The sequence below is a fragment of the Danio aesculapii genome, chromosome 8 (assembly GCF_903798145.1).
Source record: "Danio aesculapii chromosome 8, fDanAes4.1, whole genome shotgun sequence".
Taxonomy (NCBI): Eukaryota; Metazoa; Chordata; class Actinopteri; order Cypriniformes; family Danionidae; genus Danio; species Danio aesculapii.
The window spans coordinates 33,594,918-33,614,083 of record NC_079442.1 but is presented as its reverse complement, the minus strand read 5'-3'; the positions used below and the strand labels follow the sequence as shown (position 1 = coordinate 33,614,083).

Genomic DNA, 19,166 nt, shown 5'->3' with positions numbered 1-19,166 from the left:
TTGTGCATTCTTATGTGTGATCATTTTGGCTGTAAAAATCAAACATATTGTTTGGCAAATAGAATTGAATGTTTAATTTTTGAGCACTGCACGCCAAATGAATAAATATTGTATAATTATAACTACGTATGTAGTATGGATGTCAGAGTTTTTGTATGTATATTGGAAATATGTATGTGTGAGAAGTAGTTTTATTTTTTGGTAATGCGTTTAAACATGCGTGCTATATAAACAATTGATTAGGACTCTAATAATCTTTAAACGTTTTTCATCTGTAGCCTTATTTTAAGGAAAATATTATTTTTTTCCTTAGTTAAAGACAGCAATGACAACTTTGTCTGTGATAGCGTGTAAAAAAAAGTTAAAATAGCATTTTATGAGGGCGGTTAGGTGTCTCAGTGGTTAGCACTGGCAGTGCCAGATTCTGTGTGGAGTATGTAACACAATCTCACGGCAATTCGTAACTTTTTGATTTAGTGGCTGATTCGTATCAATTCGTACGATCTAATGCCCCGGTTTCCCCCACAGGCATATTGGGAACTGGACGGGAAAAAAAGACCGTGGTGTGTGTGTATGTGTGTTTGTGAATATGAGAGTGTGTGGGTGTTTCTCTGGCATCCGCGCATAAAACATATATGCCTGAAAATATGGCGGTTCGTTCCGCTGTGGCGACACCTGATGAATTAGGTACTAAGCCGGATAGTACTTTATAATAGAAGGAAGGGAGGGCTTTATAGTGCTTTTGACATGGACATTTGTGTTCACTCTTTTCATGACTGTAAAAGGAGGGTTAATGAATACATCATCGTTTAGCTACTCATGTCAGGACGTTTTTTTTCTGGTGGTGAAGCAAAATAGCTACAAAACGAAAGATAAATAACCACAAAACGCGTCCATGTAGCGGTGTTTAATATTCCATATGATTAATAAGCGATGTGGTATCTTTTGTGCGAAGAATACATGGAATTCAAAGCCCTCACTTGGCTTTTTTCCTTTTGTTAATTGGTCACATGACACGCCAGAACGCCGAACGCAGACCAAAGGGGCCATTTTTGATTTGAGCAACTGTTGCAAACGTAAGTGTAAAGTGTAGGATTTAATATGTACTTGCACTTGAAGAACAGTCTGAGGATATTCTGCCTGATATATGTGTTAATGTTTCTAAATAGAATGAAAATTATATTGCTTTTGAACATGATGTGGGTGAGTCAAGACAAAATTAGCCAGTTATGAAAAACTGTTAATTTATATTTTCTGGTAAAGCATTTCTGAATTGGACAACATATGTAGGCTATGGTAAATGTTGACCGTATTATTTATTTCTAGACTTGGGGAATGTAACTTTTAAAAGTAACATGTTACAATATTCAGTCACTTTGTTAAAAAGTAACTAAATGTGTAACTTGGTTACTTTTTAAGCAAAGTAGGCTATGTGTTAAAAACGTAACGTTTCCCAACACTGTTTATTTCTCTATTTATTAATTCACTGAATTAAATGTGTTTACAATTTAACTTGCAAAGTTATAAATAACCCATCTCTAACTGTATTGAGCGCCACTAGAGGGCAGCATGTATGCGTTTAAGTCTCACCAAACCTGAACACCTCAAGAGAAAGGACGAATCAAAAGTGTTTACTTAACTTTAATACTTGAGAAATGCATGAAAATATACTCTTCATGAAATAATAAATATAAAATTTCTGTATGAACAAATGCACAATTTACAAAATATAAGTACCATCTCTGTGAACTTTTTAAGTTATTCAGTTATCTGCCAGTGACCATATCACATAATAACAGTCTCTATTATATCATACTGATCATTTGATATATTTGTTTTTGCCCATTTCACTCATCAGAAAAAAGAACATTCATATTTTGCTGTCTGCACTGATGGGGCAAAAGGGTACAGTCATCTGGGAATTCACATAAAAGTACAATCTGATTCTCATGAATCAACTCTGGGCAGAGACATTGCATAAGTATAACAAAATGTTCTTGTTTTTCTCTTATTGTTATTCTTAGCAACTACCATTTTACCAGATGTAACGATTAGAAATTACTCACATTCGTATAGTGTTACATACTGTGGCAACTAATTTATTGTAGGCAGACACCCAAAAATTGATCTAAGCAGTACCTAAATGTACTTAACTGCCATTTATTTTTTACCACAGACGAAGTCACTAAGTCACTCAGATAAAATTCTGACCGAGTCGGATTGTGAGCTTCCAAGAGACCCAGTCCCTCTTTAGGAAGCGAAAAGCAGTTGTGAAATGAGACAGGCCAAAAAACAAGTCAGCGCATATGTTGGGTTTTTAGCCATGGAGTCAAGTGCGCTGGGGTTTGTGGGTTCACTGATAGGCTTCAGTCTTTCTCGGAGTCTTTGCTGTTGTTCCTGTCGTATCTGAGGAGGCTCCACCGTCACGTAGCCATTGGTTATCCTTATATTTGTGTGTGGAGTCGTGCTACGGTCAACATGAAAACAGAAATGTATTTTTATTAGTAAAAAGCTTTGAATTTCCTGCTGTGGAAATGTGGTTTCTGGCATGTGTCATGTCCTCACCTGTCTCCTATGCGCACCCACAGGTCACTGAACAGCCGAGGTCGACTGTGCGTATGATGGGTTTTACGAGGATGCTTGTAGCGGCCAAATTCCTCTAGCTGGCTGAGACTGTCAGGCAGCAGCATATGGGAGAGTTCTTCCTGGCTGATCTCCTCCAACTCAGGAGTCTCTGATGTCCATTCTGTCTCTGACTCGAAGCTGTCTTCGGTGGGATTCAATGTAGTCACCTCCAGCTCAGACCAGCTCCTTGGGTGAGAATATGTGGAAGTTATCAAGCCTGTGGCATCATGCAGATATTTTAATGTGAAATTGTCAAAACAATAGTAGTTTATTAATATATATTTTCTTGTATATTTATTCTTACACGTACCATATCAGTCATAAATATAACATATTGGCCAATATGTCATATTTAATTGGCAATAACATTTCCCCACATTTTTAGAAAATCTGTTTTGGACAAAACTGCATCCAGATATAGTGTGTTCACAGTCATACTGGGGTGATATAAAGACAACAGGTCTCTTTTTTAACATTTCCTGATGTTAAAATAGGATTCAAATCCCTCCCATTTTGCAATTCCGCTTTGTGGGCTTTAAATCAGGTTTATTTAGTACATTAACATAACGGATATCCATACAGCAGTGGATAATAATGTGTCTCCTGTCACATTTGCAGCACAAAAAAAGTTAAATGTGCCTGCGCACTGTATGTGTGTGAACTTTGTAACGATATTTGTGTGTGACTCATCGTGACAGAAAGGCTTGACTTAACTCCACGACAAATACATCAAATAATCATTGGGATAGTTCCTGCTGTGGTATTTTTCACAAACATTACGTAAGATCTGTTTCCTTCATGTCTGTCACTGTGCTGATTATCTTGACACAGGGGTAAAAAAGGTGCCCTTTAAACACTTTAAATGACAGGCTGTATCTGAAACACATGTCCTATTAAACTGCATGAACAACAGTATGTGAAGACAGATGGCTGAATTCTCATTGATAACAGAGTACTATACGAATGTGCCAGGATGACCAATTACTTCTGGTAAAATTCGAAAGTGTTCAATGGACATTACAATAAACACTTTACTATCGCTTTATTATATAATGAGGCCATGTGGGAGGTCGATTTGTGAATGCCAGTGAAGTGACACAACAAACACTAGCACAGTAGATCACCTGATAATAACAACACATTTAATGGATTACAAATATGTTTCATTCATACCAAATAACTTTATTTTGTTCACCCAAAGCTGAAAATGCAAACATCTTTTATTCACCCTTTACTTGTTCCAAACCTGATTGAATAGCGTTCTTCTGTTGAACACAAAAGAAGATAATTTGAAGAAAGTTGGACACCTGTAACCACCGATTTCCATCAATTTCAAGTGAAATGTTACAGGTGTTCAGCTTTTATCCAAACATCTTCTTTTAGGTTAACTCATAAAGGTTTGGATGAATTTGAGAGTGAGTAAATTGTTAGTGGGTGACAAGGTTGCTTAATGGTTAGCACTGTCACCTCACAGAAAGAAGGTAACTGCTTCAAGTTCCGGCTGGTTTAGTAGGAATTTATGTGTGGAGTTTGCATGTTCTCCCCATGTTGGTGTGTGTTTTCCCTGGGTGCGCTATAGGTGAATTGAATAAACTAAATTGGCCGTAGTTTATGTGTGTGAATGAGTGTATGGGTTTTCCCCAGTAATGGGTTGCAGCTAGAAGGGCATCCACTGTGTAAAACATATGTTAGATAATTGCCGGTTCATTCCACTGTGGCCACCCCTGATGAATAAAGGGACTAAACCGAAGGAAAATGAATGATTGAATAAATTGTTAGTCGTTTTTATTGTTTGGGTGAACTGTTTCTTCAAGTCTTCTAAAGCATATTTTTACATTTTTTTAACAGCTTTAATTTAGTAATTTTTTGGCAAATCTCAAAATTGGTGTCTGCTTGTTATACTTTACATTATATCACTGAGATATCTAAACTCAGTTTGAACATTTAAAATAATTTATTTTATTATATAGTTTAGTATACTTGTCATTAAGAATTATTTTTAATATGCATCTTAATTTCAGTCATTTATACCTGGCTATATGGATTGAATATACATTTTGCTTTAAAATTATTTTGTTTTAGTTTTGTTTTTAATGTAATATTTTTCATCCATTTATAACATTGAAATATATTTCTGTTTATTGGTATCAGTCAAAATACACACAAAGTTTATTCTAGAACTGGGGAGTGTCAGGAGACACCGTTGAAGTACTGCAGATAACAACCTAGTCATGTATCAAAAAAGCTCTGGCTTAGTGTGTGCATGTGCATGTGTTTTGGAGATACTTCGAACTTCAAAAGGCATCATATCAACCTTTCGGCTTGCTAAGAATTTACAAAGAGCCAGTGAGGTCAAATCTACAATCTCAAAGTCTTGAGCCCCCATACTGATATCCTAGACTTGCATACCAATCTACACTGATATTAAATAATAGGATTAGACAACACTGATTTTAGTTTTATTTATTTCTTAATATAATAAAGTTTTAAAGACATTTCCCTGTACTGGGTTGCTGCTGGAAGGGCATCTGCTGTGTAAAAAATATGTTGGATAAGTTGGCGGTTCATTTCGCTGTGGCGAGCCCTGATGAATAAAGGAAAATGAATGAATGAATGAATGAATGAATTTAAGACACCCAGACATAGATGATTCTATAGTGCACCAGCAGGGCGTAGCATTGCCCAAGATTGTGCCCCTGTATAATTGTCGCCTCCGGCTGGTGAGTGCCCACTGGGGCATTTCATCACAGTAAACATCAGCCAAAGCCATGCACACTGGGTAAATATGACGACATTTGGTAAACCGTGCTTCATTCCTAACTGCCTCATTGTGGTTAAGCCAACCCGCCGTGTTTAGTACGTCCATGAAGTGTTTTGTTTGGTTTGAATCTCGTAATCACCCATATGTGCACCACAAACACACTACAGGCCTCGAGTTTGTGGTTCATGAGCTTTTAGTAAACACATGTCCGGCTGCCATTGCACGTCGTTTTATTTGCCCATCATATCACCTCATTTTTTCACTTTACAGTGGAGAGAAAGTGCAGGAGGGGAGCGAGAAAGCTGGAAGGGTTTGTGTTTCTAAACCACAGTCAGTCCATCATTCAGCCGCTCCATCCAGCTGTCAGCTGGTTACCAAAGCCACTGTCATCATCTCCAGCAATCTGAGAAGCCCCTCACGCTCTCTGTCCCTGCCTATTGCACTTAAAGCTCCACAGTGTGCCAAAGGAAAACGTCCGCACTAAAATTTGCAACAGGAGGTTTTTCAAACAACAGCGGCTGGATGTTGTGGCTGTGGTTAGGTGCTTTTCGAGTTCGAATTGCCTTTATGGGACCATTCACTTACTCTGCGTTCTCATTTTTCCATTTGCGCCTTTGTTGGGTGTTGGAGCCATTACAGCTATTTAATGAGTACAACCTACACAGCCTTTGGATCACCTCCTTCCAGCTCCCCTGAAAGCCTGTTGAGTAATGCTACAAGTATGCCAATGATGGAGGTGGGTTGTCTTTGTTTGAGCAGGCATAGCACCCCTCTATGCAAGATAAATGGGTGAGACCTGAATTGGCGGATCGCTGGTCTGGCCCACCTCATCATGGTTAGCAGGGGGAGATCAAAGGCATAGTTTAGCTCTGTTTGCAGTTTAGCACAGTAAGTGGAATATCCTCCCGGTGAATTACAATGTGCTTGGGGTTTCTATGTGGTGAAATACGATGCATTGCGGAGTTTGTGTATGTAGTATGCGTCATTATATTCAGCCCCACAGTATATTTGGGAAGGTTTGTTGTTTAAATAACTTTATAATTATTACGTGTGGGCAAGGTGTTGGCATAGGAAGAAAAAGAATTAAGAGGTTAGGGGAATATCAGTAGAGAGAAAAGGGTGGGGGAGGGTTGGATCAGTCTATTGTGAGAGAACTTTCTGAGAGCATGAAGCAAATTCAAATTTGAATGAAAGGAAATAGGAATAAATTTAATAGCATACAAATACTGAAAGGTATTTTTAAAAATTAACATATTAGCGATGGGCGATTAATCAAAAAGTAATCAAAATTGACATCCAGAACCTATAATCGGTCAGTTTGTTCAACTACTTTCACTGCCGTGTGTGGAGTCACTTGACCCCGCTCTTTTAAGATTGATTTATACGTCTGTGTCAAACGAACAGGTGTGGTCTAGCGCAGCCTTTTAGTGGTCGCATACCTGCACACCTCTCGAAAAATGTAACTACACGTCGCACATTTGTATTACACTGACGATGATTGGAAGCTGCGCCGGATATGCCTTGAGACGGCATATAAATAAAATAACTATTTACATTAAAATATTTGTTTACAGACGATTCAAGAAGTGCACTGTTTAAAATATTATTTACATGATTTACAAGAGTTATTTTATTGAATACTGCTTATTTTCTGTATTTGAAAACATTGAAAATAATTCATTTTGTTTCCAAAAGTTCAAGTTATTTATTTTCACTTTTTATTAAGAAAAAGTGACTGTTGGTTTTAGGCAGTGTGTGTTATAATTTCATTTGTTCAGTGTTGATGTTTAATAAATAATAATAGATAGTAGCCTGTGTGTTTCCTTCAATTATTTTAAAATCTAGTAATGCAACCTTCATTCAGAAATCTCTCACTTGTAATATGTGAGCATATTTACTCTACAAAACCTGTCATGAACTATGAGGACAAAAAAAATACTAATAAATGAAATGATCAATCATAATCCAGTTAAAATGTTCAATTAATCGAGATTTTGAGTTTAGGCCAAATCACCCAGCCCTAGAACATGTAGACTGTTGTCTTGAACTGAATGGAGAAAGTTAATAGCCTCAGTATAGTGAGTTTGTGGGATGGATTTTTTGGATTGACAAAGTCCTGTACCTGCTGGATTGTGTTGCCCATGAAACCTTTTCCCATCATACCACACTTTAATTAGGGCGTACGGGTCACTTCTTTGGTGATAAATGGCAACTAGAGAAATGTGTACTTAGGATCAAGTGTATATTTAGTCATATTTAATATAAAATCTTTTTGGTGGAAAAGCAATGCTCAGAATGCAGTACCAGTTAAATTTCCTTGCAGTTCAGTAAATGCTGCTTGTTTGGTGTATATAAATTTGTGTACATGTGCACTTTTTTGTATAAATAGTGTGTTCACGCTAAATTAAAGAAAGAAAAAGTAAATACTGTGGCAGTTTTATTTTCATAATGTACACTGAAAAAAATATTCAAAGATAATTCCTTGAAAAAAAATAAGTGGTTGTTAATTAGGCAATTTATTTTTAGCTGATTTTTAACAAACAAATTAGGTTAAACATTACTCAATTTAATTAGTTTGTTTAAATTCAACCCATATAAATGGTTTGCAACAACTTTGCAGTCATTGTTTTTTTCAGTGTAGGGCCGGGGCTGTCTTTGATGTTGGTGACAAAATAACCTTATATTATTCATACACTAGACAGTTGATTATATCATGCATAGAGTAAGTGTATAGTGCATTGTCTGGTACACAATCATAGTCATTTCCATTCAAACTCCAATACTGTGGTCAACACACTCATGGACTGGAATGGCACCAATTGGTTAGTTCTTATTTTTCAAGTGTTTATATTGGTTTACTCACTGTATGATGGGCCCTTGTGGTGGTGTGTGCTCCACCTCATAGCCCTCCTGCCGCAGAATGTCCAGTACACTATGATTCCCCAGGAAATGACCTGTAAGACATAGAAAACAAGAAGCCATGTTAGTGATGATGCATTATACTGTATGAAGGAGGATGTCTTGAGAACCCTCCTTTTCTCTTGTTCTTGATCTCAAGGTGCACTTGTTCTTCAAGAATGAGGCCACATAAAATGCCCCTGCACTACTGTCTCTCCGCCTTGGCTCTCACATATAATACACTCATAATTCCTTCACTCTTGAGACATCAAACGCACGCGCTCCAGCGCCACGCTGATGAAAGCTGTTTCACTTCTCCGCGCAGCCGATAATCCCGTGTGTCACTCAACCCAGCAATAAGCGCTAATACAGCCTGACCTCATCGCCTCAGCATGCTCCGCAAGCTTATTAACAGCACGCTGAAAATCTTCAAGGCTGTCTCTTTTCATGCTTCTTTATCATCATTATTTTGCTGATCATTCGCGAAGACAGGGCAAGGGAGGGTGAGCGAGGGGCCCGCGGTGCTTTCTTGGCCGCCAAGTTCAAAGGCTGCTGGGGCGACTGGCACGGAGCGTGAAGAGGCTACCGCTGAGCGTCGGTCAGATCACAGGGCCAGATTACGAAGCTACGCCCCTCGGCATGGTGGGAAGAAACAGGCAGCCCATTGAGGCCGGACCTGTTGTGTTCCTCACCTCGTCTCCCATCCCAGTGCAGACTCAAATGAGTTCAGTGACACCGTCAGCAAGCCATCACACCCACACCCTATGATTAATCTTCATATTAAACTTGGTTAGAATGTATTTTTTGGAAAATGTTGAGTAATACAGCCATGCCTCTGTATTCTGCGTGTGAGGTCGAGCGGTTCATTTAATGTGCTGTATTTATTTGGTTCCAGCCACATAAATAACCTTGCCGGACAGAGCGCTCTCACAGACGTTTGGCTACTGGAGGAAGTAGTTACTTGAGAAGCGTTCGGTTACTAGAGGAAGTAGTTGGATTAAGTTTCAGGCTGCGGTGAGGTGCGGGTGGTCACCTTACTACCAAATTGGTGAGGTTAAGGTATATGCCGTATCCAGAGAAATAGTCTCCTTTTAATTATTAAAAGGAGGCAGGGAGATGCTAGAAAACAATTCGGCCTGAACTAATCTCTCCTTCTGTCTCTCTGTAGACATCCACACCCAAAACATTGGCACACGATAAATAAATACACACACCCAGAAGCAAACAAACAAACCCGTGCTTCATACACACAGGCACGCTTCACTACTGGAGTTTCAGCTCTCCAAAGGCTGATACAATTCATTATGTGTTTTTGTGGTGTTTATTTTTTTTGACCGCAGTATATTTCGATAACCAACAACAAACTGCCATTGAGAAATCCTGAAAACACACACAGACCTCATACAAATTTGTCTGAGGCTTAGCTAAAGCTCCAGGCTTTTTTTGTGAAAGTTACACCCAAACATTCGTTTAAATGATTGAGATTGAAAAGACTGAGACAGGTGCAGAGACTGTTTGTTCATTTCCTCTGCTTCAGTCAGAATAGAGCACACGTGGTGTTCCCATATTTTGTTTTTTAAACTGCATGTCAAGTGTTAGATTCTTGGCTACAGAGTTGATTCCCTGGGAATGTGCATATCTTGAATTCACCTTGAAAGTGGCTTTAAATTACAATGTCTGCTATTTTAATAAATGTGAAAGTTTAAATAACATCAATACAGTCTGGCTTTTAATGTAATGTGCAAATCTACAGCTTAAACCCTGAGTTCCCTCTCTCTCTGACTTTCATATGACTTTTTCCACATTTTCTCTGCTGGGGTAAATAGGGTTCAATCACTTTTCAAGCATAAGTTCTTTAGTACATTTATATTTATTTTCTGAACTCACTAACCTCTTATACTTTCTCATATTTAGAAGATGTACTGTGAACAACACAGGGATTGGCTTGAGTATTTTGGGTTGTGTCCAGATGTCAGCACCTTCATGATTCATGATACATGATACATTACACACAAGACCAAACATACTTACAGCCAATGCTTTAGGCTTGTGAAGAGTTTTTTGTAAAGCAGGGATTTTTGTGATTTGTGTCTTTTAGTAAATATTTTTTGATGTCATGTTTGTTAATGTATGTTAATCCCTCTAACTGGCATTTAAAAAAACTATGGATTTTCAAAATTCAGACAAAAACTGTTTATTAAACATTTGGGTTTGAAAATAATTACTATTATTGTGTAAACTACAAAAAGTTGTGAAAATGATGACATGCATATACATATTCATTCTATAGGTATAATTTGGCCGGCCGCTAGCTCTCTGCAACTCTCATATGGTCGCCCACTGAAGCTGAGCAGGGCTGTGCCTGGTCAGTACCTAAATGGGAGACCACATGGGAAAGCTAGGTTGCTGCTGGCGTTACTGAGACCAGCAGAGGGCACTCAACTTGCAGTTTGTGTGGGTCCTCCTAACGCCCCAGTATATTAATGGGGACTCTATACTGCTCAGTGAGCGCTTTCTTTTGGATGAGATGTTAAACCGAGGTCCTGACTGTCTGTGGTTGTTAAAAATCCTAGGATGTCCTTCAAAAAAAGAGTAGGGGTTTAACCCTGGCCTCCTGGCCAAATTTGCACACTAGCCTCTGTCCTCCTAACCATCCCCATATCTTAATTGGCTTCATCATTCTGTCTCTTCTCCACCAATTAGCTAGTGTGTGGTGTGCGGTCTGGCGCAATATGGCTGCCGTCACATCATCCAGGTGGATGCTGCACAGTGCTGGTGGATGAGTGGAGATTCCAGCGATTTGAGTGTCCAGAAAATTGCTGCATAAATGTAAGGAATTATTATTATTGTTATTATCATTATTTCCCTAAATTGCTTTTCCTTTATAGGTTATAGTAATAAACCGCTCTTATTATACATCTAGACAAAATTGCTCTATGCTTTTGAAATCTTTTATTGTTTGCAGAACTCTATAGAAAAATGTTTTTGTGTTTAATGCACTGATGTGCTGCTTTTTGTCAAATTTTATCAACAGTATAGTTAAATCACTGATTAAATTAAGTTTATCACAAAAATGTAATTATATTTTAAACACTAGGCACCTTTATGTCCAATCAAACATGTGATCTAGTGATCTACTTAATGTTTTCTTTAGTAGTCGAGCATTGGTGTGTTTGTTTACTTTATGTTTGATAAGAAATAAAACATGCAGACTAACCAGTGTCTAGTTTTTAGTGCACACACACTGCCAGAAAACAAAGTATCAAGGAGAAAGCAAACATCCTGAGACATGAAATTATAAGGCACTGTGGGCCACCAGGCTGCCGTTGACTTTGATCATACTACTTTTGTCTTGTTTCTCTCTGCTTGCTGTCCATTATTGTGAGCAAGCATGTGTGTATCTGTGGCTCTGCTTGTGTGTCAGATGTTGCTCAAGGGAAGCCTCTACCTCTGACTCGTTCATTTTCTGCTCTCCCCCGTGATCACCCTACAAACTACTGACCTCTAATGCAGCACAGCTCCGTCTAATCCACACACACATACTACCCGCTGCAAGTTTTTACAGCAGCAGGAAATCTATAAATCTCAACATGGTCTCTGAGTCAACAAACCCTCAGCGCCGCCTTGAGTGTACAACCCACAGATCAGCTCTAACACCTATATAAATCTCAGAGCGAGATCAGGAAATTCCAGCCTTCAGTCCATCCTTGGGATATTATAGAATTAAGGGGGCGCTTCTTTGTTTTACCTGTCCAAAGGGGCTCCCTAATGAGGGGTCTCTCCCTCTCTGTGGGGCGGTTATTGGGTGTGTAGGTGTTCAGGGACTTACGGGACTGAAATATTTTAAGGGTTTGATGCAGAAACATTGAAACTGTTTCCTTTATGGCTTCAAATATTTACATTTCTTATACGGTGACTGTGGGGTGGTGGATTTGCCAAAGAAAGAGAAAGAGAGAGAGAGAGAAAGTCAGTCCAACGCATGGGGACATTTTCACAGTTGAGGAAAAGTGAAAATGGAGGAAAGAGATGAAAAAGGGAGAGCAGGAGCACATTAACGGTCAAAGCTCACAGGGGTTAAAGCATTTAGGGGAAATTGCCCTTAGAGTTTGTTTTAGTTTCTGACAGCTGGGGTCTCTACTTCTTTTCTTGGAATGCCAAAGTGGCTTTGTGAAACTGCAGACACGATTAAAGTGGGGGGAAAATCTGTTCTTGCATATAAACAGACTTTTACTTAAAACTACATGTGTATTCATAAGACATGTCTTATAAATATTAATATAAGTCAATACAAATGTTCAGCCATTATTGTATTTATATGATGTAATACTTTTTTATGAAAAAATGAGATTGGCGTCACGGTGGCGCATTGGGTAGCATGATCACCTTATAGCAAGAAGCCCCGGCTGGGTCAGTTGGCATTTCTGTGTGGAGTTTGCATGTTCTCCCTGTGTTCACGTGGGTTTCCTTTGGGTGCTCCGGTTTCCTCCACATGTCCGAAGACATGCGCTATAGGTGAATTGAATAAACTAAATTGCCTGTGTGAATGCAAGAGTGTATGGGTGTTTCCCAGGGTTGGGTTGCGGCTTAAAACATCTGCTGGATAAGTTGGTGGTTCATTCTGCTGTGGCGATCCCTGATTAATAAAGGACTAAGCTGAAAAGGAAATGAATGAATGAAAAGATGAGACAAATTACATTTACAAAAGGAAGATGTAGAAAGCATGTTATTACAAGTAAAGTGTCAACGGCAAAGCTTCACAGAATATTTTGTAAAAATAAAATCTTAAAATATGGGTGAAATAATGTGGCATGTAGCAAGTATTTGTGTACATGTAAAAAAAAAAATATATATATAGTATATAGTATATATAGTATATATGTATGTATGTGTGTATATATGTGTGTGTGTATGTGTGTATATATATATATATATATATATACATATATTGTTTGTGTGTGTGATATATATATATATATATATATATATATATATATATATATATATATATATATATATATATATATATATATATACACATGTGTGTGTGTGTGTGTGTATAAATGTGTATTTATTTATACATTTATACATATTTGTACATTTATTTATATATATATGTATATGTGTGTGTGTGTGTGTGTGTGTGTGTGTATATATATATATATATATATATATATATATATATATATATATATATATATATATATATATATATATATATATATATATATATATACGTATATGTGTGTGTGTGTGTGTATATATATATGAACATTTTCTTACTCTCTTAAGCATATTTGAAAAAGAATGATGACTGTCAGTCATCAAAACTTTACTGTAGTGATCACATACTAAATGATTTCACTCCTAGGTTTTTTTGTGGTTGTCACTCTCAAGGTAGCGCGATGACGCAGTGGGTAGTGCTGTTGTTTCACAGCAAGAAGTTGGCTGGTTCGAGCCTCTGCTGGGTCAGTTGGCATTTCTGTGTAGAGTTTGCATGTTCAGATTAAAAAAGGTACTAAGCCGAAAAGAAAATGAATGAATGAATGTCACTCCTAAGACGTTCTAACTTTGCTGATTCTGCATTAATTTCCACAGAAGGCTGCTTAAAGAATTTGCAGATAATAAATCACAGATTTTTGGAGTGCATCCACCTACTCTTAGAATGTGGATGTGTGTGGCTGAAATCAAATGTGCAGGTAGAAGCATCTGTGTTAAGTGCGTTACAGTTAAAATGAGTGTGGGTGTGGGAGCATGTGTTATTTGTGTAATGTGAACTCAGCACCCAGATCAGTTGTTTTAGTAGCTAATGAGGCATGTAATGGCAGAGTCCGATAATGAGCTCTGCTGATCTAATTAGCACAGAGAGTCACTTCAGCATCTGCACAGACATCCTCAGAGATACAAACCAACACAAAACTGCAGCTCAAGACAAACAGACTGTCTGCTGATAGATTTGATAAGAATTTAATTGAGCTTTTATTGCGGAGCAACCATTTAGAGACATAAATAAAACACTTTTGTGTTGAGATAAAACACTTTTGACCCTTGAAGATTTTTCCATTTCAACCAATCTTATACGCAGCAATGAGATTCACTTGTTACTATATAGCATTACTTAATAACAGTGTGGCTCCATGTTTAATTGGTGGAGTTGGAAGAAGTCATGGTGGACAATAATTTCCTTTTTTTTACATTCTTGTCAAGGTACAGGTTTAAAGACATTTGAAAGTAATTCAGTTACAGTCCGTCTACTTTTTGCCTCCCATTTCAACTCCACTGAAAATGGTGATTTAATAAAACCATTAGAACAAATGAATTCAATGTCCCAATGCTTTAATGTCAGGGTCAGACTACACAACCTTTTATGTGATTTCCTTGAAATTCTTGTTTTGTCAGGATAAGAAAACAGACTGCATGCTCTTTCCTAACCAATCATTGCTTGCTGCCTTTAACAGTTAATCTATTTTTCAATGAGGTGGGACTAGTAATTAATTTCCAGATACGAGAATAAACAAACAGTGCCTACTGAAGAGGCATGTTCCGTTCTGACTGTCTAGTTGTCAGAAAAATTGTGTTGCCATAGCTGTTCCATATTTTACTAACCGTTGCCTCTTTAATTTGTCATATTTAAAAGCTGTGTCCCTATTGGTCAACAATATAAAGGAACCCATCAAGAAAGATGAAAATCAAGCATGAACTTGTAAAGGATCCCAGAAGAGATGTTGTTTGTTCTCCGCTATGACACTTTAAGGATGAAAAAAAATCAGTTCTTGTGTCTTGATGCCTATTGTTGTTTATGGATCACTTCATTGCTGTAAGTCAATTGGAGTTTGCCAATATTTTGCTGATATAGTATAGTCTAAAGATGATGTAATGGAAGTGATGGCAGCTATTAGGAGTTGTGTAAATATACCTCACTCTCCTGGCCTCTGTAGGCCCACTAGTGACTGATTCTAGAGTCTTGTTTTCATACCTGACTTCCATTGCAGAGATATCAGTTCATATCTTGCTTGGAACAGTGTGAGTATAGCTGGAAGGATTAAATTGGTGTCATGCCTGTGACCCAGATGGGGTAAGGTCTAAGGCCAGCTAGTGATAGCTGATGGAAGAGGCTATGGTCTTTAGCGTACTTATTAGTGTGCACACATACTACAACTTTAGCATCCTTGTTCCTATACCTGACAGTTCATATTCTGTTGCAGCAGTGTGTGTATATCAGAGTGGTTATATTGGTACATTGACCTGGATGGGAGCAAGGTCTAAGCCCAGCTAATAGGAGCTGATGCAAGAGTTTACAGTCCTTAGCATGCTTGTTAATGTACGCACATACTATTACTTTAGCATTCTTGTTTTCATACCTGACATTTATGGCAGAAATGACAGTTCATAGCCCATGGGCAGCAGTGTGAGTATAGCTGAAACGTTTAAATTGGTGCCGTGACCCAGATGGGAGTAAGGTCTAAGGCCAGCTAGTAGGAGCTGATAGAAGAGTCTACGACCTTATTCCCATACCTGACAGTTCATATTCTGATTCTCATATTCTGTTCATATTCTGCAGCAGTGTGAGTATAGCCAGAGTGTTTAAATTGGTGCCATGACCCAAATGGAAATAAGGTCTAAGCCCAGCTAGTAGAAGCTGATGCAAGAGGCTACAGTCTTTAGCTTGTTAGTGTGCACACATACTATAACTTTAGCGTCCTTGTTTCCATACCTGACATTTATGGCATAAGTGACAGTTCATAGCCTGTGGGCAGCAGTGTGAGTATAGCTGAAACGTTTAAATTGGTGCCGTGACCCAGATGGGAGTAAGGTCTAAGGCCAGCATGTAGGAGCTGATGGAAGAGGCTACGATCTTTAGCATACTTGTTAGTTTGCACACATTCTATATCTCTAGCATCCTTGTTCCCATACCTGACAGTTCATATTCTGTTGGCAGCAGTGTGAGTATAGCCAGAGCATTTAAATTGGTGCCATGACCCGGATGGGAATAAGGTCTAAGCCCAGCTGGTAGGAGCTGATGCAAGAGGCTTCGGCCTTTAGCTTGCTTGTTAGTGTGCACACATACAATAACTTTAGCATGCTTGTTTCCATACCTGAAATTCATGGCAGAAATGCCAGACAGTTCATAGCCTTTGGGAAGCAGTGTGAGTGTAGATGGAACGTTTAAATTGGTGCTGTGACCCAGATGATAGTAAGGCATAGGTCAGCTAATAGGAGCTGACAATAGAGGCTACAGTCTTTAGAGTACTTGTTATATATATGTATATTTATATATGTATATTTATATATATATTTATATTTTTATAAATATATATATATATATATATATATATATATATATATATATATATATATATATATATATATATATATATATATATATATATATATTTATAAATGTATATATATATATATATATATATATATATATATATATATATATATATATATATATATATATATATACATTTATAAATATATATATATATATATATATATATATATATATATATATATATATATATATATATATATATATATATATATATATATATATATATATATAATATTTAAAAATCGCAGTCAGAGAGAGGTGAATAGAACAGGTGTTACATTGGCTGAAAGAGCAGATATAGTGTAAAAGAGTCATTCTTTCTATAGCAATCCACTGTGTGGTAATGTCTTACCCTATTCGTTCTGTATATTTTACATTGTATTGGGTTCTTTAATATCATCATCTACAACCATAGGCACTTGTTTTACTGGATTTCAGTGATGGATGCTTTTAACAAAGCACAAAGAACCTTTGGAGTGAAGTGTCTGTTGGATGGACACCATGAAAATATTTGTTGAAGGGCCCTTTGAACCAATTATTTCTGAGCACTTCTGTAAGGAATGACACTGCAGCGACCACCACAAACAACTGCAAAACACATGTGCTGAGAGTTCCCCACCACACACAAACACACGGATGAGTGATCACATTCATACAAACACTGTAAGATGTAAACAGTGTCCCGTGCGCTTACTGGAACTGACTGCATTAGTGCTTTAGAGCCTGTGATATTAGCTTTGTCATTTATTAGTGTCAGATGCATGTCAAATCAATAGCAAAACAAATCCAAGACCATTAATAGGAAGACAAATGCTATTTATCACATGAAGCGTGTGTATTAAAGAAGAGAGGGGAGCCTGAGTTGTGGCCATTGCAGGAAATTCCTAGGGATGTTTTCAATAATAGCAAGAAAATCCACGCTGCACTGAGGAACCAGGCAAATGAGAACCTGCTGAAACGCCACACACACACTCTCTCTCTCTCTCCTTGCTCAGCAAACTGCTAATTAGGATGCGAGTGAATCTGTTTGAGAGGCAAAAATTATTTGTATTAGTATATGTAAATGTTAGGATCTTGTAGCATTGACATATATATGTTGTTTTATGTGAACATTGACGGTTTGTTAATAGATTTATTGCGGATATGAATAGCTGAGTTTATAATGAAGTTTGAGTGCATGATCTGTACCGTAAACAGATGTGCCATGGTGGTGTGTTCCCGCTTATCATCTGACCTGTTATGCAACTTTGCAGTCTTTCTCATAAGGTCATACTCACAAAAGAACAAAGCAAAACAGATGAATAGTTTCTATGAAAAAACAGAATTACTTACTAAACAGCATAACTGGCGACACAGTGCCTTGGTTTTAATATGCCTTTTTAACTGTTTAAGACCAGCAGTACTGCTCAAAACCAAGCAGTAACTGCAGTTCTACCACAGTTATTTAAAAGAATAATTCACCCCAAAAGTCATGAAATCTTTTATCATTATTATTACTTGTTTTTCATCAATGGATGTTCAGTCAGTAAACTTGCATTCAATCTGCCTCCATCCATTCAACATCCAATGGAGAAAACCCAGTCCCCATGTAACTTTTTTTAAAGATATTTTTTATATATATTTTATATTGGTCATAGGTGAAATAAAATATCTGTTGCTACTAGGGGTGTAATGGGACATATATTTGTGCAAATTGTTTTATTTGGTTATTTGTACTGTACAATGTAGTTTCACTGCTCATAGAGAACTAAGTGTGAAACTTCTGGTTTAATATGTGATTTAGTGAATTAATATCAATTTATAAATTTAATGTGTAAAGACAAAAACTAAATAGACATATTATATAGAACACCTATCTTCCAGGGAATTCATTCAGTGAAAATTGAATAGTTTTGGCTCACTAGTTTCTGCCATTAGCTAGGACAGATAGAAGATTTTAAGTTACAGACATAATTTGTTAATTAAATTACTGTATTACTAAGTATCACAAAAAAGTAGCAATTTTATGTTCAGTTTTTACCCCTGCTGTAACCAAAATGCACCGAACTGTACTTTCGAGTGCATCACATTGAACCATCATTTTCGAACAGTGTTACACTCCAGGTTATTGATTCTGTTACACTTTAAGAATGATCTCTTTTTTTGGTGCAGTTACAATGAATAATGACTCTAGCTTGTCAGTTTCAAAAAGGACACAAAAGAGCTATAAAAGTATCATTAAAGTCCTTACTTACTGATGATCTTTGCCTCCAGTGAGCTGGCGATCACTGTGTCAGTGAGTGGAATTGAATTGAGATCTACTCATTAACAAATCATGTAGTTTTATAAACTATGTATCAGTTGATTCATAGAGCACGTACAATTCAGATGAATGCAAATCTGCCTGGCGGAGCAAAATTGTATTATTTTATTATAATTATACATTGTTATATACATATATATACACAAATACACACACTACCGGTCAAAAGTATGGGGTGATGGGGTTTTTTATTTTTAAGAAAATTATTCTGTTTATCAAGGCGCCATTTATTAAATGTAAAAAAA

The 19,166-nt window shown here is 37.2% G+C and overlaps 1 protein-coding gene across 2 annotated transcripts in view; it reads right to left on the bottom strand.

Moving 5' to 3' along the window:
• Positions 1-1,626: 1,626 nt before the first annotated feature.
• The window catches only part of trabd2b (TraB domain containing 2B), a 102,231-nt gene continuing 84,691 nt past the window's right edge, over positions 1,627-19,166 (bottom strand). For both annotated transcript variants that reach the window (XM_056463785.1, XM_056463784.1), the window contains exons 5-7: positions 8,250-8,340; positions 2,566-2,811; positions 1,627-2,467 (exon numbers count right to left, since the gene is read on the bottom strand). In XM_056463785.1, the coding sequence (XP_056319760.1) occupies positions 2,251-2,467; positions 2,566-2,811; positions 8,250-8,340 (554 nt within the window). In that variant the 3' untranslated portion in view covers positions 1,627-2,250. The remainder of the gene's footprint in view (positions 2,468-2,565; positions 2,812-8,249; positions 8,341-19,166) is intronic.